The 21,170-nt window shown below is 36.4% G+C and overlaps 1 protein-coding gene across 2 annotated transcripts in view; it reads right to left on the reverse strand.

Moving 5' to 3' along the window:
* Positions 1 to 250: 250 nt before the first annotated feature.
* Positions 251 to 21,170, reverse strand: part of tmem67 (transmembrane protein 67) — a 160,888-nt gene continuing 139,968 nt past the window's right edge. For both annotated transcript variants that reach the window (XM_039737301.1, XM_039737302.1), the window contains 3 exons: positions 20,187 to 20,289; positions 5,588 to 5,730; positions 251 to 958 (listed from right to left, as the gene is read on the reverse strand). In XM_039737301.1, coding sequence (XP_039593235.1) covers positions 878 to 958; positions 5,588 to 5,730; positions 20,187 to 20,289 — 327 coding nt within the window. In that variant the 3' untranslated portion in view covers positions 251 to 877. The remainder of the gene's footprint in view (positions 959 to 5,587; positions 5,731 to 20,186; positions 20,290 to 21,170) is intronic.

Below are 21,170 nucleotides of genomic sequence, written 5' to 3' on the forward strand. Positions count from 1 at the left end.
TCCTACATGACTAACACGTCCTTTAGCAGAAAATGGTGAAGAAAAAATAAATGCATGTAGTTTGTCTGCTATGCTAAATATATACATTTGATTTAATTTTTAAAATAAAAAGTGCACAAAATAAATACATCAATTTACAAAGAGATCCATCCATCATTATAACCTTCTTATCCAGGGCAGAGTCGCAGGGCAGCTAGAGCCTATCCCAGCAATCATCAGGCGCAAGACAGGAACACCACCTGGACTGTGCACCATTTTACAAAGAAAATCTTTTATTTAGCTGTACAGATATTTAAAAAAGGTTTTAAAATGTCAAAAAAGTAACACTGAGAACTAATAAGATTGGTTCTTGCATCAGAGATTACTTAATATTTCAAATACTCCTTAGCAGCTAGTTGTTTTATACTGAAAGTCATATCTTGTCTCCTGAAGAACTACACATACAAATTTGACAATTACAATATGCACCTCCATGAACACATATATGGCAGTGGCCTCTGATCTACATTTTCAAATACTGATAGGTATATTAGAATAAAACAGCAAAAAAAATGAAACAAAACAGTCTCCTGGTTCATGACTATGTCTAGAAAATATTGAAATTATTTGAATACTGTAGATTAATTAGTTATCATTAACAACTAAGGTCACAAGTCAGACTTGGCAGAAATAAAAATATTTACATTGTATCATATTTTTTCAATGATTATCCTTCCTCACTTTATAAAAAAGTACAGTATTAAAATCCTAAATATAAATATCATTAAGAAAAAATACAAAAATACATAATTTTACAATATGTTTTACAATGATCATAATATGACAAGCTGAACTAATAATTTTATGTATTTGGAGACGGTGTGAAGTAATACAACATCTATATGAGGAATCTTTCATCCACAAGGGTTTTTGAAACCAGATTTTTTCTTCCAAGGATACAGCGAATCAGCTGAAAAAACTTAAAAAAAAAAAAAAGAAAAAAAAAATTACTTTGGAAATAATCTGCATATTAAATATATCTGAAGAACAAGATATGTTATCGATCTACATTTGACTGTTGTAAAATGAAACAATACTCAATACATACACAAAACAGTTCTTAGTCAGCGCTGCACAGTGTTTTAGATCTTGTTCGTATAATACCTAACTATTCCTGTAAAAAATGCATTTCTTTATTTTTCTGACATTCATTCATCCCTATTCTAACATAAGGGTTTGGAAATCTCTGTATGACAATATAATTAAACTGTAAACAATGGCAAAAACAGTTCAACTTCACTGTGATGTACACACACTACAATGCGATTTTTACTTGATTCTTACTTGCATATCTGCCACATACATACTAGTAGGATTCTGGTTTTATACTGCTGTCTGTAGGATAATAGCAAAAACAGACAATGAAAGTAACACGAGATACTAGCTAGATAGTAGCTGTATGACCTGAGGATAAAAACTGTTCGTGAATCTTTTGGTACTGCAGGCCAAAACAGAGGAGGACAAATAAAAGTGACTGTGTAGGGCAGATGAGACCTTCAATAATTTTGTTAACATGTGCAAAGCAGAGTGTATTATAATGAAAAAAACCTGAAGGGAGCTATGAATTAGTAATATTTTAAACTACAGTAACTTGACCACCCTCTGCAGTGATTTGCAGTTCTTAGCTGAGCAGGCAGTATTGTCTGGATGTGCCAATAAGGACAGATTCTACTGTGTAGTTATAGAAGCTAGTGAGCAGAAATGGAGATATGTGGGCTTTCTTTACATGTCAGAGGAGGCACAGGAATGGAGTCACGGGTTTCTACCACAGATACAGATTTTCACAAATGTGTATATATATATATATATATATATATACACATATACATATACATACAGTATATATATATATATATATGTTATATATGTAAAACAAAAAGATAGAGTGGGTTACCAGAATAAGATTTTCTTGCAAATGAACACAGGTTAGCATAATAATTTTAATTATCAGATTCCTTAGGAGCTAACAGGTAAATAATTAACAACATATTATGAATTCACAAAGTTGCACATGTATTAACATTATTAGAAAACTACATTAAACATAATTTATTGAAATCAAACACAATATTTTATAAAATTTCTGTAAATCTCACAAATGATTATATTTGCAGTTTAACACTAGAATTACCAGAGCCTACGAGAAAACTCATAAATTCGACCCACCTTAAATCTGTTTGCACCTCTCCAGCAGCGTCTTTTGTCCTGTAAATGTGCCAATTAAGACAAGTAGCAAGCAGCCAGCTATTCCATCTCCCACCGTCGCAGAACGTTCACTAAGTTTTCCCAGCTCATACCTAGTTTGATTATCTGGGAGAGAGTGAACTGCTGGAGTTTTAGAGTGGAAATAATAGATGGTTATTTGGAACACATGCATTTCATGTGTGTTCTGTTTCTACAGTAATCTGTGTAAACACAATGTTAAAACAGAAACGTTTTCATATTTTAGTAATAAATGTTAAAAAAATGTAGGCATAAACTGTAGAATGTATGAAGCCTGAAGTCTAAAGATCAAATAAACACTTTCACAAAAGGTTCAAGCAAGATACAACAGTTTCCATGGCGCAGCGGTAAGATTTGCTGACTTGTAATCAAAGGGCCACCGGTTTGATCCCCACTACCTCCTATATTTGCTGTTTTCAGTAGTGAGCTGCTCTTATTGTTAATATTATACAGAATACACATACATTTGGTTTGCGTCTGTAACAGACCATGTACATTTATAGTACTGTACTTGTAAAAGTTACCTTTTTTTTTTCCACTTTTATTCTCTCATGATCACGATACATACTACCGCTCTAGGGATCTGATGTGGTTAGTTTTTATTTGAAACTGGGAATAACTGTACATGTGAGTGGTGTTTTGAGGCAATGGAACTGGACATTTTCTGATCTGAAGGGATAAAAGCTGACTCACAAACACTGGCGAATCTGCCTTCGTATCTCAGCATCACTTTATTTTTTTTTTTATTCAGTTTTATTGAGTGTTCCTGCTCATGCAGAATTAGTATGCACCTTATGGTGTATGATGTCAAAAACAAAGATGTAGATATATATGTGACATTTTGAAGAAATCATTTTATGACCTGAATAGTACCAATCACAAAGCGGCATCGCACTAATGCAATATTATTTGAAAATGAACAGCGTCAGATCGGGTGTGAATTTATGCTGACGCTGTTACTTTTAGGCAGGCAGGCAGGCCGGCCGGTGGGCTTTTGGTGTTAGAGCGTGATCGTGATTGAGAGGATAAAACTGAAAAAAGCTAACTTTTACAAGTACCATAAATATATACCAAATGTCCCATACATGAGTTTTATTCTGTCAATGACAATCATGCTCTAACAACCCCCCACCCCGCCCGTCCGCCTGCCTGCCTGCCTCCCTCTCCTGATCTGACTCTAAGTAACAGCGCCAGCGTAAATTTACACCTGATCTGACGCTGTTCATTTTCAAATAATATTGCATTACTGCAATGACGTTTTGTGATTGGTACTATTCAGGTCATAAAATGATTTCTTCAAAATGTCACATATATATCTACATCTTTGTTTTTTTTTTTGTTTTTTTTTGACATCATACACCATAAGGAGCATACTAATTCTGCATGAGCAGGAACACTCAATAAAACTGAATTAAAAAAAAAAATAAAGTGACAGTGAGATACGAAGGCGGCAGATTCACCAGCGTTTGTGAGTCAGCTTTTATCCCTCCAGATCAGAGAATGTTTAGTTCCATTGCCTCAAAACACTACTCACATCAGGGACGTTCTTAGGCATACGTGAACTACGCAATCCGCTTAGGGCCCGACTTACAATTTTTTTTGTTTTTTTTTTGTTGGGCTTTGGACCTAGGGCCCCTGTCATGCCCCTGGCACTGCAGCCATCTATGCCAGTCCCTCACGTCGTGTGTCACGAAACCCTCCTCATCCTAAATTTTATTGTTCTGAGTCGAATTTGGAGGGGAAGGGTAGGTGCAGGGGGCAGCAGGCAGGGAATTGGGGGTGTGGCCGTGGGACTGGGAATGTATAAATAGTGATCGCTCAGTCTGGATAAACTATTGCACAACGTGGATTGGTTACTGGTCATCTAAGGCCTTTTCCGGACATTTTATTAGAACACCTTCCTGAGATCAAGACCTGCACACATACTATAGGGCCCCCAAACTGCTAAGAACAGCCCTGCTCACATGCACAGTTATTCCCAGTTTCAAATAAAAACTAACAGCGTCAGATTCCTAGGGCGGTAGTATGTATCATGATTGTAAGAGAATAAATGAGAAAAAAAGGGTAACTTTTACATGTACAGTACTATAAATGTACACGGTCTGTTACAGACGCAAGCCAAATGTATGTGTGTTCTGTATAATATTAACAATAAGAGCAGTGCACTACTGAAAACGGCAAACATAGGAAGCAGTGGGGATCGAACCGGTGGCCCCTTGTTTACAAGTCAGCAAATCTTACCGCTACGCCACAGAAGCTGTTGTATCTTTCTTGAACCTTTTATGAAAGTGTTTATTTGATCTTTGGACTTCAGGCTTCACACGTTCTACAGTTTATGCCTACATTTTGTAACATTCATTACTAAAATATAAAAAAGTTTCTGTTTTAACAATGTGTTTACACAGATTACTGTAGAAACGGAACACACATGAAATGCATGTGTTCCAAATAACCATCTATTATTTCCACTCTAAAACTCCAGCAGTTCACTCACTCCCAGATAATCAAACAAGGTATGAGCTGGGAAAAGTCAGTGAACGTTCTGCGACGGTGGGGGATGGAATAGCTGTCTGCTTGCTGCTTGTCTTAATCGGCACATTTCCAGGACAAAAGACGTTGGCAGAAAGGTGTGAATGTATTTAAGGTGGGCTGGATTTACGAGTTTCCTCGTAGGCTCTGGTAATTCTAGTGTTAAAGCAATTGTTTACCTAGCATAAAACAAACATCACTAAGAGAACTGCTAAATGAATTAAAATACTTAAAACTACTTTGAAAATATTACTTATTAGTAAAATAGATATTTATAGCAATTATTCATTGGCCAAAATGAATTCATAGACTACCGGAAACTCAAAGATAATTGGACTAAGAGTTTTCAGTGGATGGATGAATGAATTTTTAATATAAAGTGATAAAAATGGAATGACTATCTAGTTCATAAATATGCTGGAAAATATCTAAATATCCATATATTATGATAATCTTTTATACAGGAACCAAACATTAGTGGCTCTAAGAGATGGTTTTCTACTGTGTATTGTTGTACAATCTAATATATTACATAAATAAAAACATTCTGAGGGAGGGAAAAAGGGCCTGTCTGTTCCACCTGTTACTAAACCTGCCTCAGTAAAGGTTTTGGATTTATCCGAGATACTGGTTTAAGTCAAGAATGTCAACTATGAAAGCTGTTGTTTCAAATAGCTTTTAAATAGAAATGAATTCTTTTATTTAATTTATGAGAAGGAAACCTAAAAACATTAACATTAAAATGCATTCTTTCTTACGCAAGTTTTCTTTGCTTTTAAACTACAGTGGAACATACCTTTTGCTGAAGGAACGTTAGAACAGCAGCTAAAACAAAATTTTGACTGGCAAGGTCCACAATACAGAAAAACAGAGTGTCAAATGTGAGCAATGTTGCTTCATTACCATAGTACAGAACTCCAGTAAATGAATAGGAATCATCTAAGAAAAAACAGGCAATTGGGAAAAATTGTTACACTATTTAATATGGTAATATCTAAAATAATCACAAATTAAGGTAAATAACTAACATCAATTCTTTTATTGCACAATGCAAATAACTGTGTAGAGCTGGGATAATTCTAGCATTGAAATTTTCAGAGACAAAAGGCATTATTAAAGGTTTAACACAGTGATGTTTTCTATTAAGTACTCCAAGACTCTTGTAGCTGCATCAGAACTCCATAGTCATAAGTGGAATTGCATTAATCTGAACAAGTCAGAAGACCTCCTCTTTTGAAGTTTTCATTTTAGCTGAGATATCAAATTGATCATTTCAACTTAACTAAGCTAAAGATTGAAAAGAACAATGTATGATATATACTTGCACGTTTCCTCAATCAAGTTTAAAAGAAGGTCTAAATCACACAGTGGAAAATATCAATTTAGTCAATCTTTATAAATAAAATATAACACACTAATTAATAACATTTTCGAATAAGTATTTAAATCGAGGAAGCAGATTCTCTTCCCTTTTTATCTTACTTTATTTCTTTATTTTTCTACTATTAAAGTTTTACTCTGTTGGCCTAGCTCTCTTTCTCATGGGTGGGGGTTGATATGACTTGAACATAGTTCTGTAAAATTTGACTTGCTTGTATGGATACTACTGGGCTACAAATATATTGAGGAGTCTAATAACATACTGTAGAATGTAAGGTTGTCTGCCCACAGACTTCTTCAGACAACTTTCTAAAACAGCAGGATTGCCTAACATAATTGTCTCAAATTCTAGTAAGTCTTAAATGCTTTGTGCTTATTTAAGGCATCACCTCTGTTTGTTAGTTTTTCAATGGACGTCTTTACTTTTCAAGGTACAAATATTAAATATGTCATACAAGGTACTTCTTAATATACTGTATTGCAAGTCAGGTTTTAATTAAGAATTTCCTTCACTCTGGTGGCATCATATTGTCTCCACAGTTATTAAAAGCAATCTGAGGTTGTAAGCTGTTCCTCTTTTGTATGTGAAGCAGCAAAAACTGGGTTTTTGACAAAACTTTTCTCTAAATTAAGCATTTCCCTCACAGCTAAAAGTCAGCCTGGGTGGGGCTATATTATCTCCAGTTATTTATTGCAATTTGGGGTTCAAGAGAAAAACAAAGAATATTGTATACAAATATTTCCAATATGAACAAACAACATGTATTAAATGCAACATGTTTGAGTTTAATAAACTTTCAATATATATCATATGTAACTACATTTTACTTTTCCACATTCTCACCTGGTCAACACCTGGTAGCTCAGCTAGTATAACATTAATATATGGCATTTTGGAGTAGTACTTGAAAATTCAAGATTGAGATTAACTTGTTGATTATTAACCTCCTCCTATTCGTTATCTTTACTCACTTCTTTTTTTTTTGATTTTATTGATTTTAATAACAAATAACATTCCATAAAAATAAGTCAAATTTTACAAGACTTGGTTGAAAACAAATCAACCCCCACCCATGAGAAAGAAAGCTAGGCCAGCAGAGTAAAACTTTAAGCTAGTAAAAATAAGTAAATAGATAAATTAATAAAAATAAGAGTTAAAAAAAAAAAGAATAAAAAGAGGGGAGAGAATCCTCAATTAAAATGTTTAGTCTTAAATGTTATTGATTAGTTCCTGCCAGGTTTTGAAAAAGTTTTGTACAGATCCTTTAAGTGAGAATTAGATTTTTTCAAATTTCGAATAGTATATAACATCAGTTACCCACTGACTTAAAAGAGAAGAGTTAAGATTCTTCCATTTGAGCAAGATAAGTCTACGTGTCAATATTATAGTAAAGGCAATTACAGTTTGTTTGTCCTTCTCCACTTTAAGTACACCAAACACAGCTGTTAATGGATTAGGAGGTATTGTGACACCAAGGCTGTCTGAAAGGCTTTTCAAGATTTTGGTCCAGAATGTTAATTTGGTGCAGGCCCAAAACATGTGGCCCAGTGAGGCTGGAACTTGATTGCAACATCTGCAGGTTGGGTCTTGCCCAGAAAACATTTTGGACAATTTTAAACGAGACAAATGTGCCTGATATATAATTTTAAGCTGAATAATTATATGCTTTGTGCATATGGAGTTTGAGTGAATTCTGTGCATTGCTGCCTTCCACTCCTTTTCTGAGTGTTCAGTAAGAGATATGTTTCCCACTGTACTCTTGGATCTTTGAAAGGGAGAGACTGTAAAATGGTTTTATATATTACAGAAATGCTGTCTGAGTCCTCAAGACTGATCAGTATTTTCCCAGACAGAGTTAGGTGGGTGGTTTTGATTAACAAAGTTTCTAATTTGAAGGTAGTGAAAGTAATGTGTTGCTGGAAAATTAAATTTGGAGTGTAACTGTTGGCAGGGTGCAAAGACATTGTCTATATGCAGATCTCTAAGTGATTTATTCCTAAATGTATTCCAGACATTAAAAACTGCATACATTAGTCCTTCTCTAATAATCCTCTTTATCTCATAAGCATGTTGACAGTGAACTGCCAGTTGCTCAATGGCGATTGCAAAAAGTAGTGGTGACAAGGGGCATCCTTGTCTGGTACCACATTCTAGTTTCAAGTACAGTAATCCCTCGCTATATCGCGCTTTGACTTTCACGGTTTCGCTCTATCGCGGATTTTATATGAAAGCATAACTAAATATATAACGCGGATTTTTCGCTGCTTCGTGGGTTCTGTGGACAATATGTCTTTTTACTTCCTGTACATGCTTCCTCAGTTGGTTTGCCCAGTTGATTTAATACAAGGGACGCTATTGGCGGATGACTGAGAAGCTAACCAATCACAGCACGCAGTTTAGTTCTCCTGACTGAGAAGCTAACCAATCAGAGCACGCAGTTAAGTTCCTGCTTGCTAAATGCAGTGTTAACCAGGAAGTCTCGTCTCGCTCATTCAGCATCAACGTGTTTCGCTGTGTAAAGAGTTGTGCTCTTCTACTGCTTCAGGGGCCGTGCCCAAGCGCAAACGGAAGATGTTAACGATTGCCGAAAAGGTAAACGTTTTGGATTTGTTGAAGGCTACGATTCTTTTTATTTAAAAAGTAGGAAAGGAATATAAGATCTACGGCCGCAGTGTCCTTGTAGTGAAAAGTTAGTTCCATTCAACCATATCAAATGCCTTTCCTGCATCCAGTGATAGTAATATCTCTGAGGTGTTAGACTTTGTGGGTGAATATATTACATTAAACAGGCGTCGAAGATTGGAAGGTAAGTGTCTGCTTTTAATAAATACAGATTGGTCTTGTGATATTACTGAAGGTAGCACTTTTCTCACTTCTATGTGGGGTTGATGTGTTTGATGAACCTTCTCCAAACAGTTCAGTCCTGCACCTCTCTCCTCTTCAGGCAAACCCTTTTCCTTTATATCTTAACTAACTTTGTCTATTTACCTCCGCTTTGGCTTCCCTCACTGTCTCTTGCCCTGTACTTCCATTCCCATCGCTAATTCTGCACACATATTCATTGTGTCTCTTCATCACATGTCCATACCACTTCAAGCTACTTTCCTGTACTTTCTTTGATATGTCTCCCACTTTTTTGTACCTCTAATTATCTCACTTCTTATTTTGTCCTTTTTTGTAACTTCACATATTATTCTCAACATTTCTCATTTTTTCTACATCTAACTTCTTCTCCTCCTGTGCTCCATTTACTGCCACTCTTGCAGCTCAATACATCATTGCTACACTTACCACTGTCTTAAAAACATTATTCTTTAACCATGGCCTTAATTCTTCAATTACATAATTCTCCTGGATACCTCCTTCTAGTTGTTCCATCCACACTGCACTCTAAAGGTTATCTCTGCATCTAATTTCCATCTTAGGCTATCATTAATCCTAGATATTTACAGTACATTTATACACTCTTTTCAGTAGCTCTCCCTGTAGGCTAACGTCTGAATCCTACTCATCATTAAACCTCATATACTCTGTCATCTTCTTATTTATCATCAATCCTCGTCGGCAAGAAGAATGCACCAGGAAAATCAGTCTTTTATCCAATGACTTAACACATCCATAACCAGATCAAACAGATAAGGAGATAAGGACTTAAAGAAGACTCCTAGTGCAGAAATACTAAAACTGGGGTCTTATCTGGGGTCTGTTACCTCAAAAATGCTTTTAACCAGAGTCCTTACATACGTTTCTGGTACTCACTTTTCTCTCATACACCTCCGGATCTCTTGACGTGGCACTATATTATCAGCCTTACCCAAATCAATAAACACCATATGCAAACCTTTCTGTTTTTTTCAATGTTTCTCTATGAGCTGTCTCAATGCAAAGACTGCATCAGTTGTACCTCTTCCTGACAAAAAACCAAACTGCTCCTCCCCTATGGTGTTCTCATCCCTATGTCTTCTCTCTATCACCCTTTCTCTTTATAAATGGGAACAATCACACTATTCCTCCACTCCTCTGATATTCTCTCCTGTTCATTGATCTTCTGCATTAGATCCCATAACATATCTATTCACTATTCTCCTAATCTCTTTTACAGGTGTTGATTATATTGTTAAAACCTGTTTTTACATTTTGTTATGCAATCATTGAGCATTGTGCATCAGATTGCTTTGTTATAACTCATTCATTGTAATGCAATTTGTAAAACCAGGCTTTATTTTAGTAGACTGAAACAGGTTCCCTTATAGTATTTTTTTTGGTATTTTATACAATTTGGTCTGCCTAATATTTTAACCAGATTTCAGTGTCCTGGTGATGATTCCCACAGCATAATGTAGATATCATGTCTCATGGTAGATGTGGTGTGTTTAAGGTGTAGGCAGTTTTTAAATCTATGCCACAAACATCTCAGTAAACACTAAACAAAAAAGCTCCAACTTCATCACAAAATCTTTTCCAACATTGCAAATGGTTCACCCTTTTGTGTTTTTGGCAGACTCCAGGAGAGCTTTCACATGGTTCTTTTTGAGTAATGGCTTCTTTTGTGCCACCTACTATTTTTAAGCACAGCTGTTTATATAGTCGTTTAGTGCACCTTCAAAGTGATTGTTTGTCTCTCCTGGATTTCCATCACAAATCTCATTTTTTGCTCAGTGAAGCCTGAGTGATGACCTTTTCTATGTAATGTCTGAGTATTTTGACATAGCTTTCACTTACTTATAACCGAGCCAATAATACCCACAACACCCAAATAAATGGATATTGTTTTGTAACAATTTGTAATGTATGCATTTGTATTATGTTACAGTATCTGTAACTTCTTTGGAATCCTCCTTAGTCTTCACAGCTGCTGAATAAAAATCTCTTATTTATAGACTTTTTACTCAAAAATTTTATTGACTAACTGGTGGATGCCAACTGTAAGGTTGTTTGGCAGCTGTTTTTCCACCTTTGTAAATGCATATATACGCACGCAAACAGCATATTTCCCTTTTTCTAAAATAAAACATTGTTACTTAAAATTATTTTTATTTTCAGTGTTTAGAAATATAATTATTATAGGGAAAAAAATCACTGGAGCACTTGTTGCTAAGTAAAATGAGGTGATTGAATACTTTTGCATATAAACACATACATGAGTTGGTGTGAGCAGAACAGATTTAGACTAATTAGACCTTTATGTTGACATGTGCAATGTCAGTTTACTGAGCAGATGAAAAACATACTAAAATATGAAATTTACCTGCTAGATATGGCTAACTCGGCTCTGAATTTTTTTCGATAGAAATTTGGCTAATACGGTGGAGCACTTTAAAAAACTGCTAAAAACCTATCACTTTAACATGGCTTTCTCATAGCTTCATTTCAGTGTAACTCTAATATTCTGCATATGCATTTAATTATCTTTTTTTTTTGCATTGCTCCAAAATCCGTACTAGAATTGGTCTCGTCCGATGCGAGAGATGGACGTCTGAAGTGGAGCTCCGCTAGCAGTGGTGCTATTTTTCATATTATTTGCTCATTATTCTGAGATATCCTGTATTTATTCAACCCGAGAGGGACTGCTACAGTATATGTAAGCACATATAAGCATGGCCAACAAGAAGGGGGGTTCGAAAGAATCGAAAACTAAAGCTACATCCAAGCTGCGATCAGCAAGCCCCAGTTCAAGATACGGCCTATCAGAGACAGACCTGGATCAGATGGACGAAAGCACAGACTCCTCAGGACCACGGTCCCCTACATCGTCGCCGGCTGAGAGCGAAAAGGGGAGCGAAGGTGTGATCGTGAGTGCAGATGTGGATAGCTCACCGATTGGAGAAGACTACCTGAAACTGGAAAGGGCCGGGAAGTCCGTGGCTTCAGTTACGCAATTACGCGAGCCTGGAGCAGCGGGGACACCGGCTTCAGCAAAGTCTGCTGCTTCATCTACTGTACAAGAAGGCACAATTGAACTATCTGAACTGAAAGTGTTGCTCGCTGAGCTCACGCAAGATATAAAGAAAACCGAGAAGGCTAATGAGAAAGCAACGGCAAAGGCACTTGAGAGACTTAAACAGGAATTGAAACAGGAGATGAAACAGGCCAATGAATGGCTGCGACATGAATTCCAACAGGCAAATGAAAGGCTGCGACAGGAATTCCTACAGGCAAATGAAAGGCTGCGTCAAGAGGTACAACTTGAGCTTCGACTGGTGCTGGGTAAAATTGAAGAGCGCATTCAGAAAAAACTCGGTTACACTGAGCACGCTTGCTGATCAATTGGAGCATTTTAAGGAGACATTCACGAATCGGATTGAAATGGCCGAATATTTAGCTGCCAGTGCCAAGGAAAGAGCAGTAAATGTCAGTTCTGAATGTAAAAAACTCAGAGAAAAACTTGGAGACAGACTGGCTGCTTTAGAAGAAGGGAGTAGAAGGTATAATGTCAGAATTGAAGGTCTGCCGGAGAATCGAGAAAGTTCAAACCCTGTGAAATTCGCAGCTGACATTATATATGAAAATAACCACATTCGTATCTTCCCTGACTTCTCTCCAGCAACAGCTATTAAACGTGCAGCCTTCTATAATATTAAACAGCGGCTACGGCAAGCCAGTGTCAAATACAGCCTCCTGTATCCGGCAAAACTGTAAGTGGAATGGCAAGGTCATTTCTATGTCTTCACTAGCAAGGAAGAAGCAGAAAATGAATTAAGAAAGCTGATCCCGGGACTATTCTGATACGTAATAATAGTGAGTCATGGCGGTAAATGATAAAGCTAGGATTAATAATCTACTGTCTGATCTATTTTTTAAAATACGGGTTTTTTATCAGCATATATTCTCATGTATTCTTATTATTACTTAGTATTACTAGGCGCTATCTGTTTATGTTTTATTGTGCTTAATTACGTTTTCCTCCTTTTTTTTTTTCTTTTTCTTTTCTAATTAATTCATGTGTACCCTAAATGAGACTGTTCAATATCATACCCTTGGTTTACTGTTATTGCTATTACTGCATTAAGACTTGTTATGCTTATTTTGGACACATCTTTAACACCATCACCGGGTTTATTATCTGGGTGTATCATCTTAATGCACTAAAATTGCTGAAGACTATATATATATTTTAAGTGCAAAATTCTTTTTTTTTTCTCTCTTTAAAGACTATATTGGTAACAGATATCTCTATCTTTTAACCTAAAGCCCACTGCATGGGGCTTGTTGTGCTTTGGACGTGCTCTGTCTCTGGGTATGTCAGAGGACTGGGACTGCGTGAAGTGGGTTTTAGCCTCACTTGGGGAGGCAAAAGGGAGGGTGGGGGGTTAAGGGGGGGAGAGAAAGAGAGCAGGCTTGATCTATACCTAATCTATCATCTCAATCTTTATAATTATAACTATCAACGTAATAATAAGCTGCATGGCAACAACTCTTGGGGAAATAGGAAATTAAGACCTAAACTATTTCACTTCCAGTTAAGACTATAAAATGACATCAAAAACTCAGAATCAGTGTCTCCATGATGGGACAGTTAACTTCGTAAGCTGGAATGTTAAAGGCCTGAATCACGAATTAAAGAGAAAGAAAGTACTTTCTCACCTAACAGGTCTAAATGCTAAAATAGTATTTTTACAGGAAACCCACTTACTAAGCAAGGATCAGTTCCGCTGCAAAAGACTGGACTGGCCAAATGTTCCATTCTAGTTTTACAAAGAAAACTAGAGGGTGGGAATTCTCATACATAGAACAGTACCATTTGTAGCATCAGATGTAGTATTGGATCCTGAAGGGAGATATGTAATGGTCATGGGAGACTTATCTAACTGTAAAATGATTTTGATAAATGTTTATGCACCTAATGTTGATGATAAGGAATTTATACAAAATTTATTTGCATCCATTCCCAATCTGAACACTCATAAACTTATAATGGCTGGGGACTTTAATTGTGTTCTAAATCCACTTTTAGATAAGACTTCCTCCACAGGGGAACGCAACTAACACCGCAAAGATAATTACAAAGTTTATAACTGATCACAACTTATCAGATCCCTGGAGGTTTTAAACCCAAATTCAAGAACATATTCTTTCTACTCACCAGTACATCATTGCTACTCAAGGATTGATTACTTCTTTATAGATAATAACTTCTTGCCTAAGATTAAATCTTGTAAATACGATGCTATTGTTATTTCAGACCATGCACCTATGATCTTGGAGCTGAAATTACTAAGCCCCATACACTCACCCCGCAGATGGCCTCAACCTGCTTCTATTAGCTGACGAGAATTGTACAGAATTCATATCCAAACAAATCAAATTCTTTCTAGAGACAAATACATCCCCTGAGATCTCTGCAGGAATACTCTGGGAAACTCTTAAGGCCTTCTTAAGAGGACAGATTATCTCATATCTTTCCCACAGAAATAAATCCGAAGCAAGAAAGTAGCAGAGATAAAAAGCGAAATTACTAAAATAGATGAAGAACATGCCAGACTACCAAGCGAGACTCTACATAAGAGGAGGCAGGCTCTACATTCAGAATTAAACCTCTTGACAACTAAAGAAACTGAACAACTAATTTACAAATCCAGACATCATTATTATGAACATGGAGAGAAAGCTAATAAGCTTTTAGCGCAACAAATTCACAAGCAAGATGTATGCAACGCAATCTCGTAATCACTAACATAACGGAGATAAAATCATCGAACACAAAAATATAATGCACACTTTAGAGACTACTATAAATCCCTATATACTACTGAGTTTAAAGAAGACAATATACAATCTAATGCATTTCTGGATACATTACAGATACCACAAATTGACGCTTTTAGTGTGGAGGAACTTGATAAACCTCTGTCATTATCAGAATTACTAGATGCTATAAAGTCACTCCAAGGTGGAAAAGCAGCAGGCCCTGATGGCTACCCTGCAGAGTTTTACAAGAAATTCTCCGCTCAGCTAGCTCCCTCCTATTAGCAACATTTACAGAAGCCAGAGATAACCAATCTCTTCCACAAACCTTTCGCCAAGCACTAATCACTGTCTTTCCAAAACAAAATAAGAACTTATTACAATGTGCATCATACAGACCAATTTCACTTCTGAATAACGACGTTAAAATACTCTCTAAAATCATAGCTAGAAGGATGGAGAAAGTGCTCCCCTCGTTAATATCACAAGACCAAACTGGATTTATTAGGGGCCGACACTTATCTTCAAATCTTCGACGCCTGTTTAATGTAATATACTCACCAACTAAATCAAACACCCCAGAAATATTATTATCATTGGATGCAGAAAAGCATTCGACATGAATGAATGGAAATACCTTTTTACTACATTGGAGAAGTTTTGGGTTTGGCCCGAACATTTGTGCATGGATTAAATTACTGTATACTAACCCAGAAGCTTCAGTTTGCATCAATAACATTTGCTCAGACTACTTTAAACTAGAACGTGGCACAAGACAAGGATGCCCTTGTCACCACTGCTGTTTGCAATTGCCATTGAACCACTGGCAATACATTGTCGAAATACTGATCAGATAAAGGGGATTAGCAGAGAAGGACTGGAACAGAAAATCTCATTATATGCAGATGACATGGTACTGTATATATGGACCCAGAAAATTCTGTGCCTGCAGTCTTAGCAGCACTCACAGAATTTCAAAAGATCTCTGGTCTCAGAATTAATCTGAATAAAAGTGTACTCTTTCCAGTGAATTCTCAAGCATATAATATTAGATTAGACACCCTACCTTTTATCATTGCAGAACAGTTTAAATACCTCGGGGTAAACATCACAAGTAAACATAAAGCTCTTTATCAACAAAATTTCGCTCTGCATGGAAAAAATTAAACAAGACTTGCATAGATGGTCAACCCTTCATCTCACACTAGCTGGAAGAATTAACACTGTTAAGATGAATATTCTTCCTAAGCTCCTTTTTATTTCAAAACATACCAATATACATTAATAAATCATTCTTTAAGCAATTAGATTCAACAATAACCTCATTTATTTGGAATTCAAAACATCCACGCATCAAAAGAGCGACCCTACAAAGACAAAAGGCAGAAGGCGGCATGGCTCTACCTAACTTCCAGTTTTATTACTGGGCAGCAAATATACAGGCGATAAGAACCTGGACACAAATAGAAGAACATACACAGGCATGGACCGCAATAGAAGTAAAATCCTGCAGTACTTCTTTGTATTCCTTGCTCTGTGCTCCAATAAACACACGTTATCGGCAATACACTAATAACCCAATTGTGCTCCACTCACTTAGAATCTGGAACCAATGTAGAAAGCATTTTAAGACGGAGAAGCTTCTTCTGTGGCACCCTGCAAGAGAACCACCTCTTTCAACCTTCACAAACATATGCAGTTTTAATATCTGGAAAAATTTGGAATTAACTTGCTTAGAGATCTTTATATAGACAACGTCTTTGCATCCTATGAACAATTACATTCCAAATTTAACATTCCAGCTACACATTTCTTTCACTATCTTCAAATCAGGAACTTTGTTAAACAGAACCTTCCAGATTTTCCTCATCTTGCACCCTCATCCACGCTGGAAAAATATTGCTCAATTTCAAGGAGTTAGACTCCATCTCTACAATATATAAAATCATTTTACAATCCCTTCCTTTCAAAGATCCAAGAGGACACTGGGAAAAGATCTCTCAATTAATATATCAGAAAAGGAGTGGAAAGTAGCAATGCAGAGAATTCACTCAAGCTCCATATCCAAAGCATACAATTATACAACTCAAAATTATATATCGAGCACATCTGTCTCGACTAAAACTCTCCAAAATGTTTCCAGGGCATGATCCAACCTGCGAACGTTGCAACCAAGCCCCAGCCTCACTGGGTCACATGTTCTGGGCCTGCACCAAATTAACATTATTCTGGACAAAAATTTTAATTACCTCTCAGACAGCCTTGGACTCACAATCCCTCCTAACCCATTAACAGCTGTGTTTGGGGTTCTTCCAGAGGGGCTTAAAGTGGAGAAAGACAGACAAATTGTGATTGCATTCACTACACTCTTGGCACGCAGACTTATTCTGATAAACTGGAAGAACCCAAACTCTCCTCTTTAAGTCAGTGGGAAACTGATGTGTTATATTATTTGAAATTGGAAAAATCAAATACTCAGTTAGAGGATCTGTACAGACTTTTTTCAAAACATGGCAGGATCTAATCAGTAATATTTTAAAATAAGTTTAGAAAGCACAGAGAATTTATTAATTTAGGTATGTTTACAAGCCTTAAATTTTACGTTTGGCTTGCTCTCTCTCTCAGGGTGGGGATCGATCTGTTCTTAACATAATTCTTCTTTTTGTAAAAACTTGATTGCTATGTATGGATTGTAATAAAATAAATAATAAAAAAAAAAAATCCGTACTAACTCCAACTTTCTCTGCTGTTCTCTTTACGGTTTTCTGTGGTGGCGATCTGCGCCACCACCACCTGATCAATGCACTATACAATCCCTACATTGATGGATTGAAGGCCAGAGTATCCAAATGACCATTTATGTTAGGTAGAATGCCTAGTGGGGACTAGGTGGTCTCATGGCCTTAGAACCCCTGCAGATTTTGTTTTCTTCTCCATCCCTCTGGAGTTTTTTTTTTTCTGTCCTCCCTGGCTATCTGACCTCACTTTATTCTTTGTTAATTAGTATTGCCTAATTTTAACAATTTTTTCTTTCTTCATCTTGTACGGCACTTTGAGCTGCATCATTTTTATGAAAACGTGGTACACAAATAAATGTTGTTGCTATTGAAAATTACATTTCTCAGTAGGAGATAACTTCTCCATCTATATATATATATATATATATAGGTATATAAGTCAATGTGTGTGTGTATGTATGTATGTATGTATGTTCCAGCATCACGCCCAAACAGCTGGTGCTATTTTCATGAAACTTGGTACACATGTTCCTCATTGGTTGACTAAAAATACTGCAGGGTGAAATCAGCCCTAACCACCCACTTCTGGGTAGGGTGGGGGGGTAATCTTACGGTCTTGTATGCATGTTATCATTCAGTTGACACTCAGAACGACCACCAGAGGGCGAACTGGAGGTGACTACCAGCATTCTTTATGAGCACCACCGCGCACCTCTGTTGGTTTTGAAATTAAACAGAGTTCTATGCGTGCAAGTGTTTGCATCTGTCCGGCCCGGAAATGAAACATAGAGTCGGGGTGAGGGCTCCAGCGACAAGCATACGCAAGCGAGGCCAGCACACCAGCGAAAGGAAACCTCCTAAGAAAGACAGTCGCTTAGCTGCTAATGCACAAACGATGCGAGCATGTCGGCAACATGAATCCTCCTACAAGAGAGATGCCCAGAGTAGTTATGACAATTTTAATACTTTCTAGGATCCCGTGCTGCTTATACAGTTAGTATATAGCAGGTGACTGCCAGCATTCTTTATGTTTAAGCAGCAATGCGCCCCTGTTGCTTTTCAAATTAAATGGAGTTAGCCGGTTCCGAGCGTCAACTGGATTATAACATACATACAAGACCACAGGCGGCGCCCCAGTACCTGAAGAAACCTGGAGCCCAGCACTTCCGCCACACCAGGAAGTGCTGGGGGGAAGAAGACAGGGGACACCCAGAGGGTCTGCGGAGGAATGCCGGAAGGCAGCTGGAGCCCATCCGGGTTTCTATATAACAGGCCGCCTCCCTTCATTCAGTAGCGGAAGTCGGATGGAAGAAGGATGGAGCTGGAGAGTGGACTGGAGGCGGCCAGGAGAAAGGCAATTGGACTATGAGGCCTGGACTTTGGGGGAATCGATGCAGGAGGCACTGGGGGTGCACGTAACGTATACTGTAAATATTGTATATAATAAATGAGTGTGTTGGGTGAACAAACAATGTCTGTCTGTCTGTGTTCGGGCCATCTGTCATACTTGTTTGTTAATTTATTTTTATTTTTAAAGTTGTTTTTTTTTAATTATGTTTTTCTCAAACAATTAAATAAAAAAACACTTTATTTTCCTCCCGAGCAATGCTGGGTATTTCAGCTAGTTGTTTATAAGCAGCATAAAATTTCACAGAAAACTGTTATTAGAAATAAAAAGGTCTAGTCTGTTCTGTTTCACTTGTTGCTATTGCTATATTTCAACAGAACATGTGAATAGGAACTGAGTAAGTTAGTGTGTACACACCCAAATTCTATGGACATTTTACTTATTTTTTTAAGGCAGAGTAATAAAAGACAAAAGCAATAAAACAAGTCCATCGAATAATGAATAGGTTGATTCAAGGACTGCAGCGGATGAGGTATGAGGAAAGATTAAAAGAGCTAAACCTTTTCAGTTTAAGCAAAAAGAGACTTAAGAGGTGACATGATTGAAATATTCAAAATTATGAGGGGAATTAGTACAGTGAATCAAGACAGTTACTTTTACAGGAGTTCATTAAAAACACAGGGACTCAGTTGGAAACTTTTTAACGGTATATTTTGCACAAACAATAGGAAGTTTTTTTCACACAGAGAACCATAGAGACATGGAGTAAGTTGCCAAGTAGTGTGGTAGACAGCAGGACTTTATAGACCATCAAAGCTAGACTTGATGTTATTGTGGAAGAATTTACTGAATAGGACTGGAGAGCTGTGTTGAGCGGAATGGCCTGTTCTTGTCCAGATTGTTCTAATGTTCTAACAAAAAATGTAATAAAAAGGTGGTGACATTGTAAGTTCATAAAAGAAAATTACAGCCTATACGGGAAGCACTGGGATACTAGATGGGACACTAATCTATCACAGAGCTTCCTCTCATATATATCAAGCCATTTTGAAATCCCCAGTAAAGGTTTACTTCTTATTAAACAGATAAATCTGCAATATACTTATTTTCTTTAAGTTTCAGAACCAGGGAAAGTTACCATGATGCATGTCCAACTATAGTATTTACAGAGGTATTATCTTGTAAAATAAAAAATCTTTTTACATATATGAAGAAAAAAAATTAGAAGCACTCTAAAAAGTACCATTATAGAAAATGCTTTTATCCAGCGGCTCCAGAAACTCAATTCCAATAATTTTTTCTAGTAACAGTTTGTCCCTTACAATGTAGTCCATATCTCGATGGGCCTGCAAACAAATAACATTTATTAGAGAAGGAAAGTAATAAAAAATAACAAACGTGGGATAAATATTCTTCTTGACAAACAGATTACATAGTGTAAATTACATAATATAGCACATTGATTAGTGTAATAGCCTTTTCATATAAAATATTTCTAAAACTTAATTTTTATAGTAGAATTTAAAATAATCACTGTCTTATCACAGGTGACACTTAGCAACAGGCCATGGAATGAATACATATTTGTTTTTTGCAATATAATTTGATTTTACTCTGAAGCCATAACATTCATTTAGATGTTCAATGACAATTATTTTTGCTAAAATATAAACTTTAAAACTTCATTGATTTTGTGTATGGCAGTCAACATAATCTGGCAATAAAATAAACACTGTCATGTGCGTGCACATAGGGAACAGTTAAAGAGCTGTGATGATTTGTAAAGAACCTACAGCCCACAAGCTAGTACAATTGTAACTGTGCAAACCTTCACAGTAATGAAAGTAAGAAGTAATAAATCAGAAACATTAACTTAAGTTAAGAATTTTCTGACACAAATATTTAATATTTATAACATCTAAAGGTTTACAATAATATTGATGACCTTTTTTTAAATCCTCTCACCATGTTAATAGCAAAACAATCCTAGAAATTTATTAAAAACATGTCTATTACATCATTGAAAAACTTTGAATATAGCATAATAGTTACTTTGCCAAAGAACAAGCAGAGAGGGAGCTGAATTCAAGTTAAATATTGGCAGAAAAATGAGTAAAGTACGAAGCAATACTCTACACTTGTAAGTAGCTTCAACTGGGACCTTGCAGAATAAGAAAAATTCAAATAATTAAAAAATATGATGAGACGTAAAATAATGTAAAGGGAA

Source organism: Polypterus senegalus, chromosome 15 (genome assembly GCF_016835505.1).
Source record: "Polypterus senegalus isolate Bchr_013 chromosome 15, ASM1683550v1, whole genome shotgun sequence".
NCBI classification, from domain to species: domain Eukaryota; kingdom Metazoa; phylum Chordata; class Cladistia; order Polypteriformes; family Polypteridae; genus Polypterus; species Polypterus senegalus.